This window comes from Prionailurus bengalensis, chromosome D3, assembly GCF_016509475.1.
Source record: "Prionailurus bengalensis isolate Pbe53 chromosome D3, Fcat_Pben_1.1_paternal_pri, whole genome shotgun sequence".
NCBI lineage: Eukaryota > Metazoa > Chordata > Mammalia > Carnivora > Felidae > Prionailurus > Prionailurus bengalensis.
Window position 1 is genome coordinate 58,135,043 of NC_057356.1, and position 22,141 is coordinate 58,157,183.

The 22,141-nt window shown below is 35.4% G+C and overlaps 1 protein-coding gene across 4 annotated transcripts in view; it reads left to right on the top strand.

Annotated features, from left to right (window-relative positions):
• Positions 1-22,141, top strand: part of KIAA1328 (KIAA1328 ortholog) — a 347,018-nt gene that overhangs the window by 219,204 nt on the left and 105,673 nt on the right. For 2 of the 4 annotated variants that reach the window (XM_043558639.1, XM_043558641.1), the window contains one exon: positions 3,611-3,718. The exons of the other annotated variants lie outside the window; for them this stretch is intronic. In XM_043558639.1, the coding sequence (XP_043414574.1) occupies positions 3,611-3,718 (108 nt within the window). The remainder of the gene's footprint in view (positions 1-3,610; positions 3,719-22,141) is intronic. 4 annotated transcript variants of the gene reach the window in all.

Sequence of the window (22,141 nt, forward strand, 5' to 3'; positions counted from 1 at the left end):
TGTTTTTTCCTCAATTTCCTCAGTGTCTTACAGTTTTAGTGTACATATCTTTTACCTCCTTGGTTAAATTTATTCTAAGTGTATTGTTTTTGATGCAACTGTAAATGGGATTGATTTATTAATTTATTTTTTAGGTAGTTCATTGTTAGTGTATAGAAATGCGTCCGATTTTTGTATGTTGATTTTTATACCCTGCAATTTTAGTGAATTTCTTCTTTAGTTCTAACAGTTGTTTGATGGCATCTTCATTGTTTTTTATACATAAGGTTATGCCATCTGCAAACAGAGAAAATTTTACTTTTCTTTCTGATTGGGATATCTTTTATTTGCTTTTCTTGCCTAATTGCTCAGGCTGGTACTTTCAGTATTATGTAGAAGAAGAGTGACAAGAGTGGACATCCTTGTCTTGTCCCTGATCTTAAAGGAAAAGTTTTCAACCTTTCACCTTTGAATATGATGTTAGTAGTGGGCTTGTGATATATGGCCCTTGATTATGTTATGTTCTTTCTATACTCAATTTCTTGAGAGCTATTGTCATGAAAGGATGTTGGATTGTGCCAAATGCTTTTTCTGCATTTATTGAAATGATCATATGATTTTTGTTTTTTATTCTATTAATGTAGTAAATTCCCTTTGACAGTATTTTGTTGAGATTTCTTTTCATCTATATTAATTGGAATTATTGACCTATTTTATTTTCTTGTGGTGTCCTTACCTGGCTTTGGTATCAGTATAATGCTGCCTTATACAATGAATTTGGGTGTGTTCCTGCCTATTCAATCTTTTGGAAGAGTTTTAGAAAGATTTGTATTAATTCGTCTTAAAATGTTTGGTAGAATTCACCAGTGAAACTATCCAGTCCTGGATTTTTCTTTGTCATAAGATTTTTACTCACTGATTTAATCTAATCCTTAGTCATTTTGGGTCTGTTAAGATTTTCTGTTTCTTCATGATTCCGTTTTGGAAGGTTGTATATTTCTAGGAATTTACCCTTTCTTCTGGATTATCCAATATTTTGGCATGTAACTGTTTATAGTAGCCTCTTATGATCCTTTGTGTTTCTGTGGTATCAGTTATAATGGCTTCTCTTTCATTTCTGCTTATTTTTGGGAGTCCTCTCTTTCTTCTAACAAACAAAAGTTTGTTAATTTTGTTTATCCTTTCAAAAACCCAGCTTTTCGTTTCAGTAATCCTTTCGATTATTTTTCTAGTCTCTTATTTTTGCTCTGGCCATTGTTATTTCCTCCCTTCAGCTAACTTTGGCCCTGGTTTGTTTTTCTTTTTATAGTTCCTTGAGGTGTAATTATAGGTTGTTTATTAGAGATCTTAATTTTTTTCTTTTTAAAAATTTTTTTTAATGTTTATTTATTTTGATATGTATAGATAGACTGTGAGTGGGGGAGGGGCAGAGAGAGAGGGAGACACAGAATCCCAAGCAGACTCCAGGCTCTGACTGTCAGCACAGAGCCTGATGCAGGGCTCAAATTCACGAACCACGAGATCATGACCTGAGCCAAAGTCAGATGCTTAACCGACTGAGTCACCCAGGCACCCCGAGATCTTTCTTTTTCCTTAATATAGACATTTAAAACTATAAACTTACCTCTTAGAACTGTTTTTGCTGCATTTTATAAATTTTGGTATGTTATGTTTCTATTTTAATTTGTTTCAAGATATTTTTTAGTGTCCCTGTTGATTTCTTCTTTGACTCACTGGTTGTTCAGGAGTGTGTTGTTTAATTTCCACTTATTGTGAATTTTCCCATTTCCTCCCGTTACTGACTTCTAGTTTTATAACATTATGTTTGGAAAAGGTATGATTTCAGTCTTATTCAATTTGCTAAGAATTGTTTTGTGACCTAACATGATCTGTCCTGGAAAATGTTCTGTTTATACCTGAAAAGAATATGTGTTCTGCTGCTGTTTGATGGTATGTTCTGTATATGTCTATTAGGTCTATTTTATATAAAGCATAGTTCAAGTCCAGTGTTTCTTTAACATCTGGATGATCTATCCATTGTTGAAAGTAGGGTATTGAAGCTGTTATTGAATTATCTGTTTCTCCCTTCAGATATGTTAGTATTTGCTTAATAAATTTAGGTGTTGCTGTGTTAGATACACATATATGTACAATTGCTAACATTCTCTTGATGCATCAACGTTTTTATTATTATATAGTGATTTTCTTTGTGTCTTTTTACAATTTTTGATTTGTCTATTTTGTCTGATAGAAGTATAGCTTCCCTGCTCTCTGCATTTACCTACCTATGTATGTGTCACTACCAAATATTATTATAAAATTCTAAGTTCCTAGAGGGTAATTAATCTACTTTTTTTTTTTTTTTGGTAAATGTTTATTTATTTTTGAGACAGAGAGAGTGAGGGAGGGACAGAGAGAGAGGGAGAGAGAGAGAATCCCAAGCAGGCTCCATGCTGTCAGCTCAGAGCCCCAGGCGGGGCTCAATCTCACAAACTGAGATCATAACCTGAGCTAAAACCCAGAGTTGGACACTTGGCCAACTGAGCCATCCAGGCGCCCCCTACATATTTTTCTTTATTTATTACTGTGCATAATTAGTTGCAGTTATAAGAATGTCTTTGACAATGATGGAAATGATAATGCTGTTTTAATAATATTTTCCCCTCTTCCTGGTTTTATTTCATAGTTAAAGAATATACTTCTACAGATTTCATTTCTAAAAATGAGCCAGAGCATATTTCTAAAAAAACTTAGAAAATGGGTGGAAAAGGTCACATATGGGTAGAAAAAGTACCAGTGGTTAATTGCCATCCAGACTCTGGTAGAACATGCTAATTTCTTTCTCTGCCTTCCCTCCTCAGCACATCGAGGATGGGGCTAGTTAACATTGCTGGATAGAATTTCTTTCAGTTTCTATGATCTTAAGAAAACACATTGGTCAGTGAGACATAGCCCCAGCTCTTTGAATTGACAATATGAGAAATATTTGCCTTTTATGGATATATTGGGCATGGTCAGTGATACTTAGTGTTACTAGAATTCCCATTAAGACTCTGATAATCAGAATACACTTGCTTAGGAGTGAATAGAAAGAAACTTGAAATTTCTAATGAAGAAACTTAAAGTACTCTTAAAGCATCTATAGTGTTGAGGTTTTAAATGATATTTTGACCAACTCAGTGTTCTCCAACTCCTCTGTAAATAAAGAAAATTGAAATTCCTGTAAAACTGATATTTGTTTATTTTATTTACATCCTGTGTGTATTTAGGAAGTGCCCATTTATTTTGACAGATCGAGGTTGTTGGGTTTTTTTAATGTTTTGTTTTATTTTTGAGAGAGAGAGAGAGAGACAGAGACAGAGCATGAGCTGAGAAGGGGCAGAGAGAGAGGGAGACACAGAATCCCAAGCAGGCTCCAGGCTCTGAGCTGCCAGCAAAGAGCTCAAACTCATGACCTGAGCCACAGTCGGACTCTTCAACCAACTGAGCCATGCTGGTGCTCTGACAGATCAAGTTTTAATTTGAAAACAATTGTTTGAGGTCTAGCTGAAAGCATTTGGTCCTGCAAGGGTTACCATTCAGTTGCTTAGGTTCCACAGGATTAGAAAGCCTCTAATTTTTTTTTTTCCAGGTTAAGAAATCAAGCTGTATTTAAGTCAAGAGAACTCGTTGCTGCTAAAGAGTTTACTAAACCCCGAGAACTCAATCTGGATATGAATGGGGATGACTCTGGACCAAGGTAAACCTGAGTTATGGGTGGGTGAAAGCAAGAACATGTAGGATACAGATATTAAGGCAAAGATATTAAGGATATGTTTAGTATGTTTTTACAGCTTTATATAGGTCCAGTTTTCTGATAATATAAATAAATACATTCTCACTATAAAATTTTTAACAATACAGAAATGTGTAAAAAATAAAAATCATTCATGATCCTACCATTCAGAGATGATCCTTTGAGCCCTCTCCCTCTATCTTTCTTTTATAATAATATATTCTATTTTGAGTAATAGAGATTATACTTATGCTGAATTTTAATTTTTGCTTTTTCACTGTAACATTTTCTGATGTCATAATTTATTTTATGAAAACTTGATATTAATTCATTCAACAAATATCTATTATTGTATGACAAGTATTGCTCAATATTTATCTATTAGCCTATTATTGGATAATACAAGGTTTTGCTATTATAAATTATGCCTTGAAGAGCATTGCTAGAATAAATTTTTTACTTTATCTCTACGCATGTCTTTGGTATGGATTCCTATAAACAGAACTACAAACTCAAAGTGCATATCAATACTTTTAAGATTCTTGATTCACATGGCCCAGTTGCTTTCCATAAAAGTTAAATCAGTTTTCACCATCAAAGCTATGTTTGAGAATTCTCTTTTCATGAAATTTGAAGAATTTTTGGCCATTATTTGTTAAAAAAAAATTTTTTTTACCTTTTTCTTTCTTCTTTCCCTCTGGATTTCATTTACAAGTATATTAGATCTTTACTGAAGTCCCTAATTTTTTAGAATCTTTTTTTTTTCCTTTTTCTTCATTGTGGATAATTTCTATTGATCTGTTCTCAAGTTCATCAACTCTTCTGTTATTTCCAATCTGCTGTTAAGCCCATAGAATGATTTTTTTTTAATAGATATTGGATTTTTCAGTTTTAGAATTTCTATTTGTATCTTTGTTAAAATTTCTATTTCTCTACTGAAATTTCCTATTTTATTCATTACAATTCCTTTATTCATTATTTTCCTTTAAAATGCTTTTCTCTAACACCTGGTTTATCTTGGGGCTTCTCTCCATTGGTCAGCTTTAATCTTGAGTATTGGTCATGGTTTCCTTTGTACATTTAGCAGTTTTTTATTGTTTCCTGGTACTGGGAATGACTCTAGAATTCACTTTTAGTCCTCTAAACAATGTTAATTTTTTGTGTGTGTTAGCAAGCATTTAACTTGACTGAATTCACATTCCAAGCCCTATCTCCCACGCGTAACAGTGAAAATCACTGCCGAGCCCTTTGAACTTTAACTTGGATGGATGCTTGAGTCGGCCTCATTCATGTGTAGTTCAGCGGTCAGCCCAAACTGGCAGGGTTGTTACACAGAATTTGAGGCTTCTCTCTCTCTCTCTCTCTCTCTCTCTCTCTCTCTCTCTCTCTGCCCTCTCCAGGGTTTTTTTCCCTTTTCAAGTGCTTTGGTCAGCTCAGATTCTATTCTCTGGGTCTTTAAGACCGGCCTTCCGCTGAAAGCCATTAAAAAAGAAATTGAGAACCCTCCCAGTGCCACTGCATTCTTCAGGTGCTGATCTTCTTCCAGTTTCTGCTTGTTTTCCGTGACTCGTCAGTGCTTCAGTTCTGTTTGTTTTCTCTGTTTACATAGAGAAATATGTAACTATGGGAGTAACTATGGGAGTTTGGGACCTATAGAACTCTTCAGCTGTTATTAGAAGCAGAACCAAAGAATTCTCATTTCAGACAATTTTGCCATCTTTTAATTGTGATAAAATACACATAATATAAAATTTACCATATAAACCATTTTTAAGTATATTTACATTGTTATGTAACCAGTCTCCAGAACTTTTTTATCTTGCAAAACTGAAACTCTATACCCATCAAACTACTGCACGTTTCCTCTCCCTGCCAGCACCTGGCAACCACCTTTCTGCTGTTTCTGTAAGTTTGATTACTCTAGTTACCTCACGTACGTGGAATCACATAGTATTGGCCTCTTTGTGACGTGCCATAATCTATTTTTTATTTAATTTTTATTGTTTTTGATAGCAAGCATACACATACTTTAAAAAGTCAACCAGTAGGGGGCGCCTGGGTGGCTCAGTCGGTTGGGTGTCCCACTTCCGCTTAGGTCATGATCTCACAGTCTTTGAGTTCGAGCCCTGCGTCAGGCTCTGTGCAGACAGCTCAGAGCCTGGAGCCTGCTTCGGATTCTGTGTCTCCCTCTCTCTCTGCCCCTCCCCTGCTCATGCTCTGTCTCTGTCTCAAAAATAAATAAAAACATTTAAAAAATTTTTTAAAAAGTCAACCAGTTCAACAAGACTTCTGCAAAATAGCAACTGCCTGTACATTGGAGCAGCGGTACTCCCAACTTTCACTCCTTAGAGAGAAGTTTTGACTGTTTTAGATGTTTCTTCTTATAACTGTTTCTTCTAGCATTATATCCTTATTTCTGAATAACAGACTTATGTGGGCCTTGGTTATTGACTGTCTGCTATGAAAGATGATGATTTAGCTCTCATAGTTAACCATCTATTTGCTGTCTCTCTCTTTTTTCACCATTCCCTCCATTTCTTCCTTCTCTCCACTCTTCTCCCTTTTCCCCTTCTGCCTCTAATGTGCATACCCACACATAATGCTTTTTCCTTCTGTCCTCTCAGTATAGCTATTATATTTACAATCAGACTGTATATATTTTATACACAGCAGGGTCATGTACTATATGATTACAATATTTAATTTTTATATAATTGTTTTCTCTAAAGCTTAGAAATGCCTTATTTAATTTTCTTTGTAATAATTTATTTGTTAGTTCACTCAAATATTTATAGTTTCCCATCAGGTGTTAGATACATCCTAAACTTTGGGGGATACAGCAGTGCACAAAACACAAAAATTTCTGACCTTGTGTAACTTAGATTCTCATGTCTTGTCATTCCCAAACCTAACCAGAAACTTTAATTCTCTGAATATGTTTAGACACATTAATTATTCTGTCATATTTTCATTACATTCTTTTGTTGCTATATTCCCTTCTTTCTGCTTTCTTCCTTTCCTCCTTTTTTTTTTTTTTTTTTTTTTCACGATATCCCTCCTGGGGTCCTCTGTAATCCTGCTTATATATTTACTTGCTTGCTTATGGTAGGAGAAAATATATAAAATGCTGATAAGCCAAAAGAAGAAATTAACACATACCCATAATCTTATCATCTAAAGACAATCTTAGTATATAACTTCTGGATCTCATTTCTTTATGAGTGAGTAAGTGATGTGTTGATATTATACATTTTGTTTCATATTCTACTTTTTTTAAATTGAAGCATAAGTAATATACAGTATTATATTCATTTTAGGTGTACAATATAATGACTCAACAATTTCATACATCACTCAGGGCTCATCAAATCAGAATACTCTTAATCACCTTTATTTCACCCATCCCCCACCCATCTCCCCTCTGGTAACCATTCATTTGTTCTATATATTTAAGAGCCTGGTTTTTTGGTTTGTTTGTCTCTTTTTTCCTTTGTTCATTTGGTTTATTTCTTTTATTTTTAATGTTTATTTATTTTTGAGAGAGAGAGACAGAGCACAAGTGGGGGAGGGACAGAAAGAGACACAGAATCAGAAGCAGGCTCCAGGCTCTGAGCTATTAGCACAGAGCCCGATGCGAGGCTCGAACCCACGGACTGCCAGATCATGACGTGAGCCAAAGTTGGACGCTTAACCGACTGAGCCACCCAGGTGCCCCCCCCCCCCCCGATTTGGTTTATTTCTTAAATTTCACATGTGAGTGAAATTATGTGGTATTTGTCTAGGTCCATTTGTGTTGTTGCAAATGGCAAGATCTCATTCTTATTCATGGCTGAGTAATATTCCCTTGTGTATATATACTACATTATATATATATATATATATATATATATATATATATACATATACATATATATATATATGCACACACACACACACATACATACATACATGCATACTACATCTTTTTAAAAATTTTAATTCCCATATAGTTAACATGCAGTGTTATATTAGTTTCAGGTATACAATACAGTGATTCAACAATCCTATACAATATTCAGTGCTTGTCGAGATAAGTGTACTCTTAATCCTTTTCACCTATTTTACCCATCCTCCCACACACTTCCCTTCTGGTAACCCTCTGTTTCTTCTCTATACTTAAGGGTCTCTTTGGGGGTTTCTTTCTTTATTTTTCCTTTTCATTTGTTTTGTTTCTTAAATTCCACATATTAAGGAAATCATAAGGTATTTCTCTTTCTCTGCCTGACTTATTTCACTTAGCATGATACTCTCTAGATCCATCCATGTTGCTGCAGATGGCAAGATTTCATTCTTTTCTATGGCTGAGTAATATTCCACTGTATATGTATGTACCAAATCTTCTTTTCTATTCATCTATAGATGGACATTTGGGTTGCTTCTGTATCTTGGCTATTGTAAAAAATGCTGCAGTAAATAATGCTGTCTTTTTGAGCAGGTGTTTTTGTTTTCTTTGGGTAAATGCCCAGTAGTGGAATTACTAGATCATATGGTAATTCTATTTTTAATATCTAGAAATATTAAATACTATTTTCTACAGTGGCTGCACCAATTTGCATTCCCACCAATGGTGCATGAGGGTTCCTTTTTCTCCATTTAGCCAATACTTGTTATTTCTTGTGTTTTTGATATTAGCCATTATGATAGGTGTAAGGTGATATCTCCTTGTGGTTTTGATTTCCATTTCACTGATGGTTAGTGTTGTTGAACATCGTTTATGTGTCTGTTGGCCATCTGTATGTCTTCTTTGGAAAAATGTGTATTCAGGTTCTCTAGCCCAAATTTTAATCAGATTATCTGGTTTTTTTGGTGTTGAGTTCTGTAAGTTCTTTATATATTTTAGGTAGTGATCCTTTTAATAAAATGATTATATAGTTTTTATTCTCTCTCTTATTAATGTGATGTGTCATATTGATTGATTTGTGAATATTGAACCACGCTTGCATCTCTGGAATAAATCATACTTGATAGTGGTGAATGATTTTTTTTAATGTAGTTTGTATTCAGTTTGCTAATATTTTGTTGAGGATTTTTGCATCTAAGTTTATCAGAGATATTGGCCTGTATTTTTTTGGTTTTGGTTTTGGTTTTTGGTTTTCAGGGGTCAATGGGTTGGTTTCTTGTAGTATCTTTATCTGGTTTTGGTATCGGGATAATGCTGGCCTCGTAGAATGAATTTGGAAGTTTTCCTTCCTCTTCTGTTGTTTGGAATAGTTTGAGAAGAATAGGTGTTAACTCTTTAAATGTTTGGTGGAATTCACCTGTGAAGCCATCTGGTCCTGGAGTTTGTTTTTTGGAAGTTTTTTGTTTACTGATTCAATTTCGTTGCTAGTAATCAGTCTCTTCAATTTTTCTGTTTCTTTCTGATTCAGTTTTGAAAGGTTATATGTTTCTAGGAATTTATCTATTTCTTTTAAATTGTCCAACTTGTTGGCATATAATTTTTCATAATATTCTCTTATAATCCTTTGTATTTTTTGTGGTGTTGATTGTTACTTCTCTTTCATTTTTGATTTTATTTATTTGAGTCTTCCTTCTTTTTCTTGATGATTCTGACTAAAGGTTTATCAATTTTGTTTAACTTTTCAAAGAACCAGTTCCTGGTTTCACTCATCTGTTCTATTGTTTCTTTAGCCTCTATTTCAATTATTTATGTTCTAGCTTTATAGTTTCCTTCCTCCTACTGGCTTTGTGTTTTGTTTGTTCTTATTTTTCTAGCTCCAAAGGTGTAAGATTAGGTTGTTTATGTGAGATTTTTCTTGTTTCTTCAGGTTGGCCCTAATTGCTACAAAATTCCCTCTTAGAACAGCTTTAGCTACATCCCAAAGCTTTTGGACTATTGTGGTTTCATTTTCGTTTGTCTCCATGTATTTTTTGATTTCCTATTTGATTTCCTGGTTGACCCATTCATTGTTTAGTAGCCTGTTATTTTTCCTCCATGTGTTTGTTTTGTGTTCTTTCCCAGTTTTTTCTTGTGACTGATTTTTAACTTCATACTGTTATGGTCAGAAAAGATGCAAGATATGATTTCAATTTTTTTAATTTATTGAGACTTGTTTTTTGGTGTAACATTATCTATTCTGGAAAATGTTCCATGTGCACTTGAAAAGAATGTGAATTCTGCTGTTTTGGGATGGAATGTTCTGAATACATCTGTTATGTCCATCTGGTCCAATGTGTCATATTCCAGTTTATTTTTAGTTATCCTTTGCTAAATTTCAAAAGAAAAACATTTTTTCTCATAAAAAGTAAAACATCCAAAGAAACATCAGAAAAAATTAGTCATCTTTTATTCCTTATTCTGTTCCCTATCCTATCCTGGTTGAATTAGTGCTAGCACACTGATGTGTATCCTTCTATATCTTTCTTTATGCCTATCTGTATCTATATCATATATATATAACATCAATAAACATTTGAGACAAAACTGAACACATTGCTTGTTAATTACCCCCCAAACACACTTAACAGTACTTAATGGTTATCTATCAGATTTTTAGATATAGAACTGTAGAAAGCAGAATAATTGCTCTCCAAAGATGTCTGTGTTCTAATCCCTGGAAACTCTCAGTATGATACCTTACATGGCAAAAGGACTTTGCAGATATGCTCAAGGGAACAGACTTTGAGATGGGGGGATTATCCTGGATTATGTGGTTGGGCCCAGTCTAATCACAAATCCTAAAAAGTGGAGAATATTTTCTTTCTGGGTCAGAGAGATGGGATGGAAGGAGAAGAGATTCCAAGCATAAGAGTAACTTAACTTGTCATTGCTATCTTTGAAGATGGAGGAAGGAGGTCACAAGCCAAGAAATGTAAGTAGCTTCTAGAAACTTAGGACAGTCCTCAGCTGACAGCCAGCAAAGTAATGGGGGCCTCCAATTGCCAGGAAACTAATTCTGCCAACAACACAAATGAGCAACGTAACATTCTCCCCTAGAGCCTCCAAAAAGGAACATAGCCCGGCCTCTACCTCAGTGTTCGCCCAGTGAGACCTGTGTCAGACTCCTGACCTACAGAACTACAGAGTAACACATCTATGTTGTTGAAGCCACTAAATTTGTTAATTCATTATAGCAGCAATAGAAAACTAATACAAACTTGTTTTTTATAAAGGCATAATAGTCTGTGGTTTCTGTATGTACTATAACTTATCTAGCACTTTTATTGTTGGACATTCAAGTTGTTTCAAGTTCTTTACTACTATGCATAAGGTTACAGCAGGCATGACTGTACTTATATTCTTCTGTTTTAGTACTTGTATATTTTAAGAATAAATTCCCCAAAATAAATAAGTCAAAGGCTATTTTTACATAAAGATATTTTGGTATAATTTATAGTTACAAATTATAATAGTCCCTGCCAATTTTATTTTCTAAAAGATTGTAGCAATTCATACTCCTGCTTGTAATTTATGACAGTTTTCATCGCTGCTGTTCAGGTAAGGGTAGTGAATGCTTTACAAACTAGTGCTGCAGTCTAAGAGATGGATGTACTTTTAAAGTTTAGGTGCACTGGGCATGCATGTCCCACATTCCAATGATGACAAAAATAAGGTAAGACGATACACTACTTCCAAAAAATATTTCCTAATATGTGTTTTATAATACCATAGACCTTTTAAAATGTTAATCTACATTGTAAGAGTTTGAATAAACTCTGACAACTGCCTGCAAAGTCTGACTGTCTTTGGAAAGCCAAGAATTCTTACTCAACAGTGTTTAAATTATTTAATCTAATGTGAGATTCAAGGAAGTAAAGGTGATGAGTTCATCTGTCTCCTTGATTCAGTTGACTATGAAAATGATATTATCTCCACTAACCCCAGAAGGAGGTAGAGATGGGGCAAGGGAAAATACGTACAGCTTGAGCAGCCTTTGAAGAATTGTTTAAACCAAAATGTCTGTTGATTTCACAAAATATAATCAAGAATTGTTGTGGGAAATGACCTTCTTTCTACCTTGCAGGCTCTTTGATTTTTGCTGGTAGAACTCCCTAGGTAAAATTTAATTTTAAGCTAAATTTTGTTTATTTGGAAATTTAGATTATCTTAGTATTAAAAATGTGCATTTAAAATATTAAACTTACTCAAGTGAGGCATTAAGAATTTGAAACTAAAATAAATGAGATAATGAGGAAGTGAAAAACATCTTTTTTATAATTAACAACTCATTTTGAGTTAATTATATACAATTACCAAAATCTAATTGCAATTTATTTTCTATTATCTGTGGGAAGAATCACAGGCAAGGGAGCTTACATTGCTGCCTCCTGCATAAATGCTATAGAATGAAAATAAATAATACGTGAAACCTTAATGACAAACAAGAGCAAATAGTAGGGCACAAACTGAGCCAAACCATTGGAAGATAATTATCACATGAAAGATGATAACGACTTAAAAAGTCACAAGAACTCTGATTGCTTATATGTTCTCTGGTCTGTTTTTTAGTTAATTTGATGTCTGTTGGCTATGCAAAGATGACCCTTTTGAAGTAACATTAGTTCTGTAATTGTGCAGATTTCTAAAAATCTGACCATTTTTGTATTTTTACATAATACTGAGCAATAATTTTTTATTGAACATCTATTATTATTTAAAAAAAACTGGCTTGCAAAGTACTACAGGAAATATACAGAATCCCCTACCAGCGGGTACTTTAATAGTAGAGTAAGGCAAATATACCAATATTTATCATCTATTAGATAATATAAGGGCTACACAAGAAATAGAAAGAAATTAAGAAGAGGTTTTTGGAAGTGGTAATATTTGAAATAAGTTATAAAACATAAGGTAGAATTTTAATTGGTTAGGGGTATCTATGGATGTGTGTGTGTGTCTCAGGTGGGTGAAGACTTGGAGAGAGTCTGAGTGAAGGAAGAAAAGCACACAGTATGTGAGGGCACCGTAGCAAGTATACTTTAGTTTTACCAGAAGAGTAAGGGAAAGTGAAACTAAAGATTAAATTTGTAAGTTAGGTTAGATTATGAAAAGGTTTAAATATCAAGCCAAAGGTTTTGGACCTGTGTGATTCGAACAATAAACAAGTCAGGAAAAAGAACTGAGTTGTGATAAAGATGATTAATTTGCTTTTAAAGACCATCGGAGTGAGGGTCCAGAATACCAGGTTTTAGTCTTTCTAGTAATTAACCATGTGACTTTACAGATAATGCTGTGCTCCTCCGTCTCCTTGCCTATGAATGGGAGAGTTCAACTGGATATTTACTGGGTTTCTTCCATCTCTAACATTCTTTTCTCTAATTATTAAACAGGTTGGATTTCTAGGCCAAGCCTACCTAGTGTATAAGTAGAAATTTGAATCTAATCCTCCTAAGAGAAATTGAAGTTAGAGGTTTAGACTTAGGAGTCATCTAGATTGGTGTTGGCCCTATAGGAATGGGTATTAATTTCTGAGAAAAAGTTCAAAGAAATGTAAACAGAACCTTAGAAAATGTGTAGATGGGAACCTGAGAAAAACCAAGAGTGGCAATGTGAAAAGTTTTCAAAAAGTGGGCTGGTGCTGTTCATGGAAATAAAAGAGGAAAAGCAGAAATGTTACCTTGGAAAGAAATTTGGTTGAGAGAGTATAATTTTGAGGAGAGGAATGACCTAAAATTTTTATAATCCTGGGAAGTGGCTAGTAAAGGAAAAGATTGCAGGAAATGGATAATTGATGGAACACAGTCCTGAATAAGATAGGGAGATCAATTTCTATCGCTGGTCAACTTCTCCCTTATTTGTTACAGACTTCTCTTTCTCTGCTTGTACCTGCACCCACCCCTTGTTTCTTTTTTCTACACATTCTTTCTATGTGACCTTATCTAAGCTCTTGGCTTTAAATATCCTCTGTATGCTGCTGACTCCCAAATGTTTCTACAGGCCTGACCTTCCCCCCCACCCCCAACCGTTAAACCCTGTCCACTAAACTGTCTGATAGACATCTCCCAGATAACAAAGCTAAAACAGAAATCTTATTTCCCTTTTCCAATCCCCCCAGTCCACATTCACCCTATCCTAGACTCTATTTCAGTAAATGCTAGCTACTCAAGTCAAAAAGTGTCCTTCACTTCTCTCCTTCCTTCTTTCTCCCCTCCCAAGCAATCTGTAAGCATATTCTTTTATTTCTATTCTACCTCCAAAATGTATGTACTCCTCCCACCATAGTACAAACCTTGGCTTCTGTAGAGAGTTCTGTTCTTACCCTCATACAATTTATTTTCCATAGCAGATGGAAAGATCATTCAAAAATAGCAGTCTACTGCTCCCTGGCCTAAAATTCTTCAAAGACTCCTTGATGCATATAGAATAAAATCTCAACTCCTTGGCTATCTTAGAATGTTCTACATGATCTGGCTTCTGCTTAGCTCATTTCATACCACTCTCCTTCTTAAACATTTAGTGACCCTTACTTAAAATTTAAACTTCTTACCATGGCCTTTATGCTTTTCTATCTTGACTTTGCACTTTCTTCCTTAAATCCTATGTTCCAACTGCATTGGTTTGGTCTTCTTTCAGTTTCTAGTACATGCTGCATCATACCTATAGCTGTTTTTAGCACTCTTAATTCTGTTCTTCCTTGTGTTAACTTTTTTAGATAAGAGCTTAAATTTTGTCTCCTGAGAGGGTACTTCCCTAGTCACCTTATGTGAAGCATGTGTCTGTCATTGTTCCCTATTCCAGAATTCCAAAGTCTCATTTACCACCACCCAACTTTAAGCTTCACGAGGGCAAGGATCACAAATGTCTTGTTATATATGATATATTATAACACATCTTCTATATGTTATGAATATTGTATATTCAGCCTATAGTATGTGGTCATAAAATATTGGTGCAATGAATTTTTTAAAATCTCAGTCTTCTCAGTAAAGTATGAAGTGAGTTCATCTACTACAAAAGGTGGCAGTAAAGACAGTGTCTGGGAAGAGGAAAGAGATTCTTGGAATAATCTCAGGAGAAGGTTTAATAAGAAGTCATCAAAAGGTGATGAATGAGAAGTATTGTATCCATAATAGAAAAAAATAACTCAAAATGATCAGGTAAACTACCCTAAGATGCAACTCTCAGAAGAGTAAACACAGGCAGCCAATACATGTATCAAACCTTCTCACAACTAATCTTGGGAAAGTAAAAATTAAAAGCAACAAAAAGATACCACTTTTTAAATTAATAAACAGGCAGAATTCAAAGACTTAATAATATCAAGAGTTAACAAGAGTGCAGAAACAGATATTTTAATGCACTCCTGTTAGGGATGCGGATTGCTAGAACCATGTTGGTGGTCAATTTGGTGATATCATTTTACAATCATTTTTAATTATCGATGATAATTGACACAGCAACTCCCCTTTTAATTACCTACCCCTACCTTCTAACTTCATTTCTTTCCTCTTTTAAACTCACAACCTTTTGGCCTAAAGAATTGTTCATGTAAAAAGAGAACATTTCTCCAGTGTCTAGGTCAAAGTTCTTTAACAACCTGACTGATGCACATGGGTGGGGATCTCTGCTGTCTATCATAGATACCCTAGAAGTCATCAATAAAATTGTAAAATTGGGCTCAGAGACATCCCATTATAAAGCATAACTAAAGTAAAATGAAAAAAAAATGTTTGCTATTAATTGAATGTCACACAGCTTCAATAATAGAGGAAATTTCAGGAATTGGACAGTGATCTTCCTATCATCTCTCAAATCCTTTTGAGCCATAACTAAAAAAACAAAACAAAACACAAAAAACAACTGTTTCCTTTTAGTACTTTCTTCTAGATCCACATTTCAGTCTTTTAATCATTTACCTTTTTGAAAAATAGGAAAATCATCACTTAAACATAGAATTATCATATGACCCAGCAATTCTACTCCTAGGCAACCTTCATCTACACCAAGACTTCTGCGTGAAAATTCAGAGCAATATTATTCATACCAGCCAAAAAGTAGAAACAACCCAAATGTCTGGCAACTGATGAATGGATAAGCAAAACACCATATATCCGTACAATGGGATATTTGGCAATAAGAAGTACTATCACATGCTATAATATGGATGAACCTTAAAAAAAAAAAGCTAACTGAAAGAAGGTCTCACGGAAGACCATGAATTATATCCTCCATTTGTATGACATGCTCAGAAATGGCAAATCTATAGATACAAGCTGTGAATGAGTCATAGTCTAGTGCAGGGAGAGGGGAATGAGGGGCCACTGCAAATGAGCATGAGGTTCCTTTCGGGGGTGTTAGAATTATTCTAAAATTAGATTGTGGCGATGGTTGCACAAGTCTCAACTCACTAAGAATTACCATAAACGGGTGAATTCGTGGTATATAAATTTATCTCACTATAATTTTTAATTTTTCCCTCTATTTTTGGTACTGTTCAGTATTCAAAATAAATTAAATACAGCTAAGAACAAAAGAAATGTTACAAAGTATCACATGCTCTTAGACCATATCAGCCTTCTTCTCTTCCTCCTCAAGGTTTTTTTGCCTACATACACCTTCCTCTAGTTGCTAATTGCTTTTTTAAACTTAATTCTCCAACTTAACATCCTATTATGTCTTCATAACAGATGCAATACTGAGACGAGTAATAGTAAATATTCAGATCCTTTTTATGAGAACTGTGTCCTGGTGAATGATAATTTGATTTTTTTTAATGTTTTTATTTATTTCTGAGACAGAGAGAGACAAAGCATGAGCAGGGGAGGGGCAGGGAGAGAGGGAAATACAGAATCCAAAGTAGGCTCCAGGCTCTGAGCTGTCAGCACAGAGCCTGATGCAGGACTCGAACTCACAGACCATGAGATCATGACCTGAGCTGAAGTCTGACGCTTAATCGACTGAGCCACCCAGGCGCCCTGATAATTTGATTTTTAAAAGTCATATATAACCAACAATTTTGAAAAGATAAATTGGTGATAAATATAATTTATGGAATCAAGTTTTCTTCATTTTAAGCAATAAAGAAGGGAGCATTTCACTAGTCTGGTGCCTAGTCTGTCCATGCCTGAACTTGACCTTGTTTAGTCTTTAAGAGCAAAGCTTCATTCTTACATTCCATAGTAGGGTACATCCTTTCTCTACCCTTGCTACAAACACTGGTTTTTAAATAACTAATAGACTGAAACATAAGGCTACTTAAGGTTCTCCCAAGCTATTGTCTATGCATGCTTTGTTACTTTGCATATTGATGGAATTCAAATAGGAAAAGACAAACCTACTGTCCCCTTGTACGTGATGTAGCATGTCCTTCGAATTAGCTTCTTTGTGGGTAATATCTACATGTTCTTGACTCTAAATAATTTTTTAATTATATTTGTCATCTTAATATGTAGTGAGTTTGTGGGATAAATATTTTCTAAAATGGTATTTCATAGATTCTCAGGATGTTAAATTAGTTGGCTGCATATCATTTTCCTAGGGTCTGATTTATAGGCATATGGGGTAGGGGGTAGCGAGAATCATCTACAGAAATTAGAGTAATTTCCTGAAGAATATTGCTGCTACCACTGGTTAAATACAAGGAGCTGGATAATAAATTGTATAATCATTTACATTTTATATGCTGCACACAAATGGATAAAGTTGTGGTGGTTTTTACCCTTCACTTTAACAAATGTACACAAATCTTTGTAAAAGTAATTTTCTACCCAGACAACATTAGTAGGATTGGGGAATTGGAAGTTTCATTGCTACTTGAGTCAGCTTGCTTTGATAACCTCATTCCAAGATTTATTTGTAATAAGAGCAGTTTGATTTCTATTAATACAGTGACTGCCTATCCTTTTCCAATCTGATATATATGGGTTCTTGTCACAACATGGAACAAGGGTGACATCTTGCATATTGAACATCTTGCATTGTTTCCTGGAAGATAGAGAAAAACAATAGTCTTGGAAGTTTAGCTGGTTAAAAAGTATCAGGGATGCCTAGGTGGCTCAGTTAGTGAAGTGTCCAACTCTTGGTTTCAGCTCAGGTCATGATCTCACAAACTGTGAGTTCCATATCAGGCTCTGTGCTGACAGCATGGAACCTGCTTGGGATTCCCTCTCTCTGCTCCTCCTTCTCTGCCTCTAAATAAATAAATAAATAAATAAATAAATAAATAAATAAATAAACTTTTAAAAAGTATAATTTATTTGTTAGCATCATTTTTACAAGCCCCAATAAATACAGATTAGTCTGAAGCCTAAAACTGCAATTTTAGTTGTCCTATCAAATCTTTGGTAGTATCCAAAGGACTGTTTCTGGACCTAATTGATAAGTCTAAGTCTTGATTCTTTTTTTCTTTCTACAAGTATGTAAGATTTTTCTTTGGAAGGAATCTGCAAACATTGCTGTGTTTCATTTATACAACTGAAGTAGTTGCACATAAGATATTTTGTAGTGGCAAGAGGGAGTAAGAACTAAGACAAAATGGATGGAAGCCAGAAACATTTACCAAAAATATCACATCGGCATATAAGACTTTTATATAACTGTAAAAGGGTAGAGGCAGCAAGGTTATGATTAGTAATTATTAAGTCAATTTTTTTTATTCTTGTATTCAGAAGCCCTAAGAGTTCTCTCTAAAAGGATATACAGTTTTTCATTGCCTTGCCGTAAACGGTTTTTATTTTTAATTAGCAATAGCTTCGGCTGGCTTTTCTAACTGCCTGGATATAGTTAAAAAATTGATTTTTGGATTCAAGACAATTGAATACACAAAGGATGATCCCATACAAACACAAAGGTTTAAAAACAAGTGCATTCTTTTATTTGTAGAAGTATGTATGCAGGGACTTCCTGGGTAGATGGAGTAACTGGAGGTTTGTTTGAAGATCAGATGAAAAGAAACAATGACTGTGTTTCTGAGCATACATTTTGATCATAAAGTGTCTGAGGATATGGTTGTGATCTTGATTACCCCATGGTTTGCTGTGGGTGGACGCCTGTCTCAGAAGGACTGGCTATTACATATGAAATAGTGCTAATTTTTGATAATCCTACAGAGAAAATTTCATATTGAACTCAACTCATTTGTTTTTCACATTGCTCCTGTGGTGAAGAGGGTTGATTTCTGTGTTGCTTTTGCTATTTGGCATTTTCTCCTTTGGTAAACAGTGTGTGCAGGCTTTAATCCTTTAACCTTGAATCTGAGCCCTGAGCTATTTGATGGAAAGAGAATCTTTCTTTGTTATATCATGTGACATGGTGAAGGACTTTATTAGTCAGGGTCAACCAGAGAACAGAACCAGTAGGAGATATATTGGAGGTATATATTACGAGATATATTGGAAGGAATTAGCTTAAAACTAAGCAAGTCTGAAGTCCATAAGGCAGGCCGTCAGGAAGATCAGGCTAGAACTCTCAGGTACAGGCCGAAGCTGCTGTCCACAGGAGGGATTTCTTCTTTTCAGGAAAGCCTCAGCTCTGCCTTTATGACTTTTAAAAACATTGAATCAGGCCCAAATTCTCCAAGATATTATGGATTTTAATCACATCTGCAAAATACCTTCATAGCAATCCCTGCATTAGCATTTGACTAGTTTTCTGGGTAACGTAGCCTAGCCAAGTTGACACATCAAAAGGACCACCACCACAACCCACCTAGTGTCCACTTAGTACCCATACACATCTCCGTCAACTATACTTAATATCCAAATAAAGATAATTAGAAAGGCATACTTCTACCTAACATGATACAATTATCACACATACAGCTTGAAAACATGCTAACCCCTCCCCTAGAGGAGGATGTGAAGTCTTTGGGTAATGGTCATTGTTCTTGATATCCTGTAATTTTAGTGCTGTGATGTAAAGTTAATTCTTATTTTTTCAATATTTTTTAAAAGTCTATTTAGCGAGAGAGTGTGTGCATGCATGAGCAGGGGGAGGGGCAGAGAGAGAGGAGAGAGAGAATCCCAAGTAGGAATTCTCACAGGGGGCTCGACGTGGGGCTCAATCTCGTGAACCGTGACATCATGACCTGAGCCAAATCAGGAATGGGATGCTTACCCAACTAAGCCACCCAGGTACCCCAAAGGTAAATATTATTAATGCATCTTATGTTAGATGATAAAGGGATTAGAGGAAAGAAAAAAAATTTAATATACGTATACAAACATAACAAAGTAAGGGAGAAATACTCATAAATATTAGTCTTCATCTCTGCAACTGGCCACATGGCTGTAGCTGGTATTTATAACTATTTTTTTCTGTTACCCATTCCGTATTCCCTTTGCTATCAGGAAACACTTAAGCAGGTCATGGTTCTTTGTCCAGTAAGATGACCCATGCCTTCATTCCCGAGGGGGCAGGGCCATTACCATCATGCCTGAATTGGATTGTTGTAGCTTCCCATTGACTTTAATTATAGGACATATTAACTAAGAGACACCTTAAGGGATTTCTTATATTGCTGACATACTCTTCCTTATCTCCATATGTAGTAGCAACCAACTTTCCTCTCAGATGGATCACCCCACCCTGTATAGTAACCCTCTTCTTTGGTTGTTAATTTAGAACCACAAAGAGCCCAAAGTGGCCACATGGCATATCAACTTTCAGTTCAGTGGAATCCATGTTACATCTCCTCGTAGAAGTATTCCTCCTTTGGAACTAAGACCTCTAGAGCAAGAGATCCTAAGATCGTGGGAAACAGAAGCAAAAATTTTGCTAATAAATCACTCAGGGTAATATGAGTAGAGCCACTCCCATTTCCAACCTTTATTTTTTGGACTTAGGAATCCTAGCTATGGGAGAAATAGCACCACATATTGGGCACTGATTTAGAGCACCCTGGCAGACATTTCCCCAGCCCTGCAAGGTATTCCTTCCTAGCTGGCACTATTGCTGAGACTTTAGGCTATTTTGCTGTACTACCAAGATAGCTGCTTCAGGATGATTGGGGATATGGCAACACCAATGACTTCCATTAGCATGGGCCCATTGCCATATTTCATTTGCTATCAAGTAAGTTCCTTGATCAGAGGTGATGCTGTGTAAAATACCATCATGGGTTGGTAAGGCTTTTATAGGTCCATGGATAGTAATTTTGGTAGAAGCATTGTGTGCACATAAAGAAAACCCATATCCAGAGTAAATGTTCATTCTAGGACCATATATCTGCAGCTCCATGACAGCCACCAAAAGCAGATACCTATAGTCTGTCAAGTGAAGAAAAGAATATATGGCTAGAATGAATGGTGTGGCACTAGAATAACGTTGGAGACATTAGTATATATTCATTTACTTAATCCTCTCAGGCTGCCAAAACCAAATACCAAAGATCAGGTGGCTTAAACAACAGAAATTTGTTTTCTCACAGTTCTGAAGCCTGGAAATGTGAAATCAGAGTGCCAGAATGTTTGGGTTATGTTGAGAGCTCTCAGCTTGTAGATGGCCACCTTCTCCTGCATCCTTACATGGTGGAGACAGAGAACAAGCAAGCTCTCTGGTGTCTCTTCTCATAAGTACACTAATCCCATCATGATGGCCTCACTCTCATGACTCCTCAAAACCTAATTACCTCCCCCAAAGGCTCCATCTCCAAATACAAATACCATCACATTGGGAGTTAGGGCTTTAACATATGAATGGGGGGACATAATGCAGTCCATAGTATTTGTGTGTATGTATACACTTATGAATATATACAAAAATAAGTATAAATATAGGTTAGTACACATAACATGTATTCCCTACCTATGTCAGCCGAGAGGGCCTATGAACGGTGATCCCCAGTGGCAAAGCCCACTCAGTACCCAGATCTTAGTTTCTAAATACCATTCTCCAATAAAAGAAACTAGGACTTCTGAGAGAAATGGCTAATTATTGGGATGGGGCTAAGAAAAAAGAGATGAGCCTGGATGCCGAAAGGAAGAAGTGCTCAAAAATCAAAAGGATGAGGACATGTCAAAGGGGCAGAGAAGCCAACCTGAAAGAGCTTCCAATGGCCAAACCCACGACAATTTGAGCAACAAAATAATGGTGTGATCTGTTACAACCCAAAATATAAAATAAGTACAAATGAGTCCATATCAATATAAATAAATGATAGAATGAATAAACAAATAGAACAAAAGAGACAAATGTTCCTGCATAAGAATTCCAAGAAATACTTCTCCTTCTAGGAGGTAGAGCTTAGTACCCACTCCACTCGAGTGTGAGCTAGACTTAGTGGCTCAGACCCAAGGTATAGGATATGGAAAAGGAAAGTCACACTTTACAGTAGATAAATATGGTGAGCACTACCTTAATCACTGAGGTTAACATCACCAATGATTAGTCGTGTTGATATCATGTAACCCTGGATATAATGTGATAAGGAGGGAACTTCACCTCGGCAGTATTCTTCCCAAACACTTACG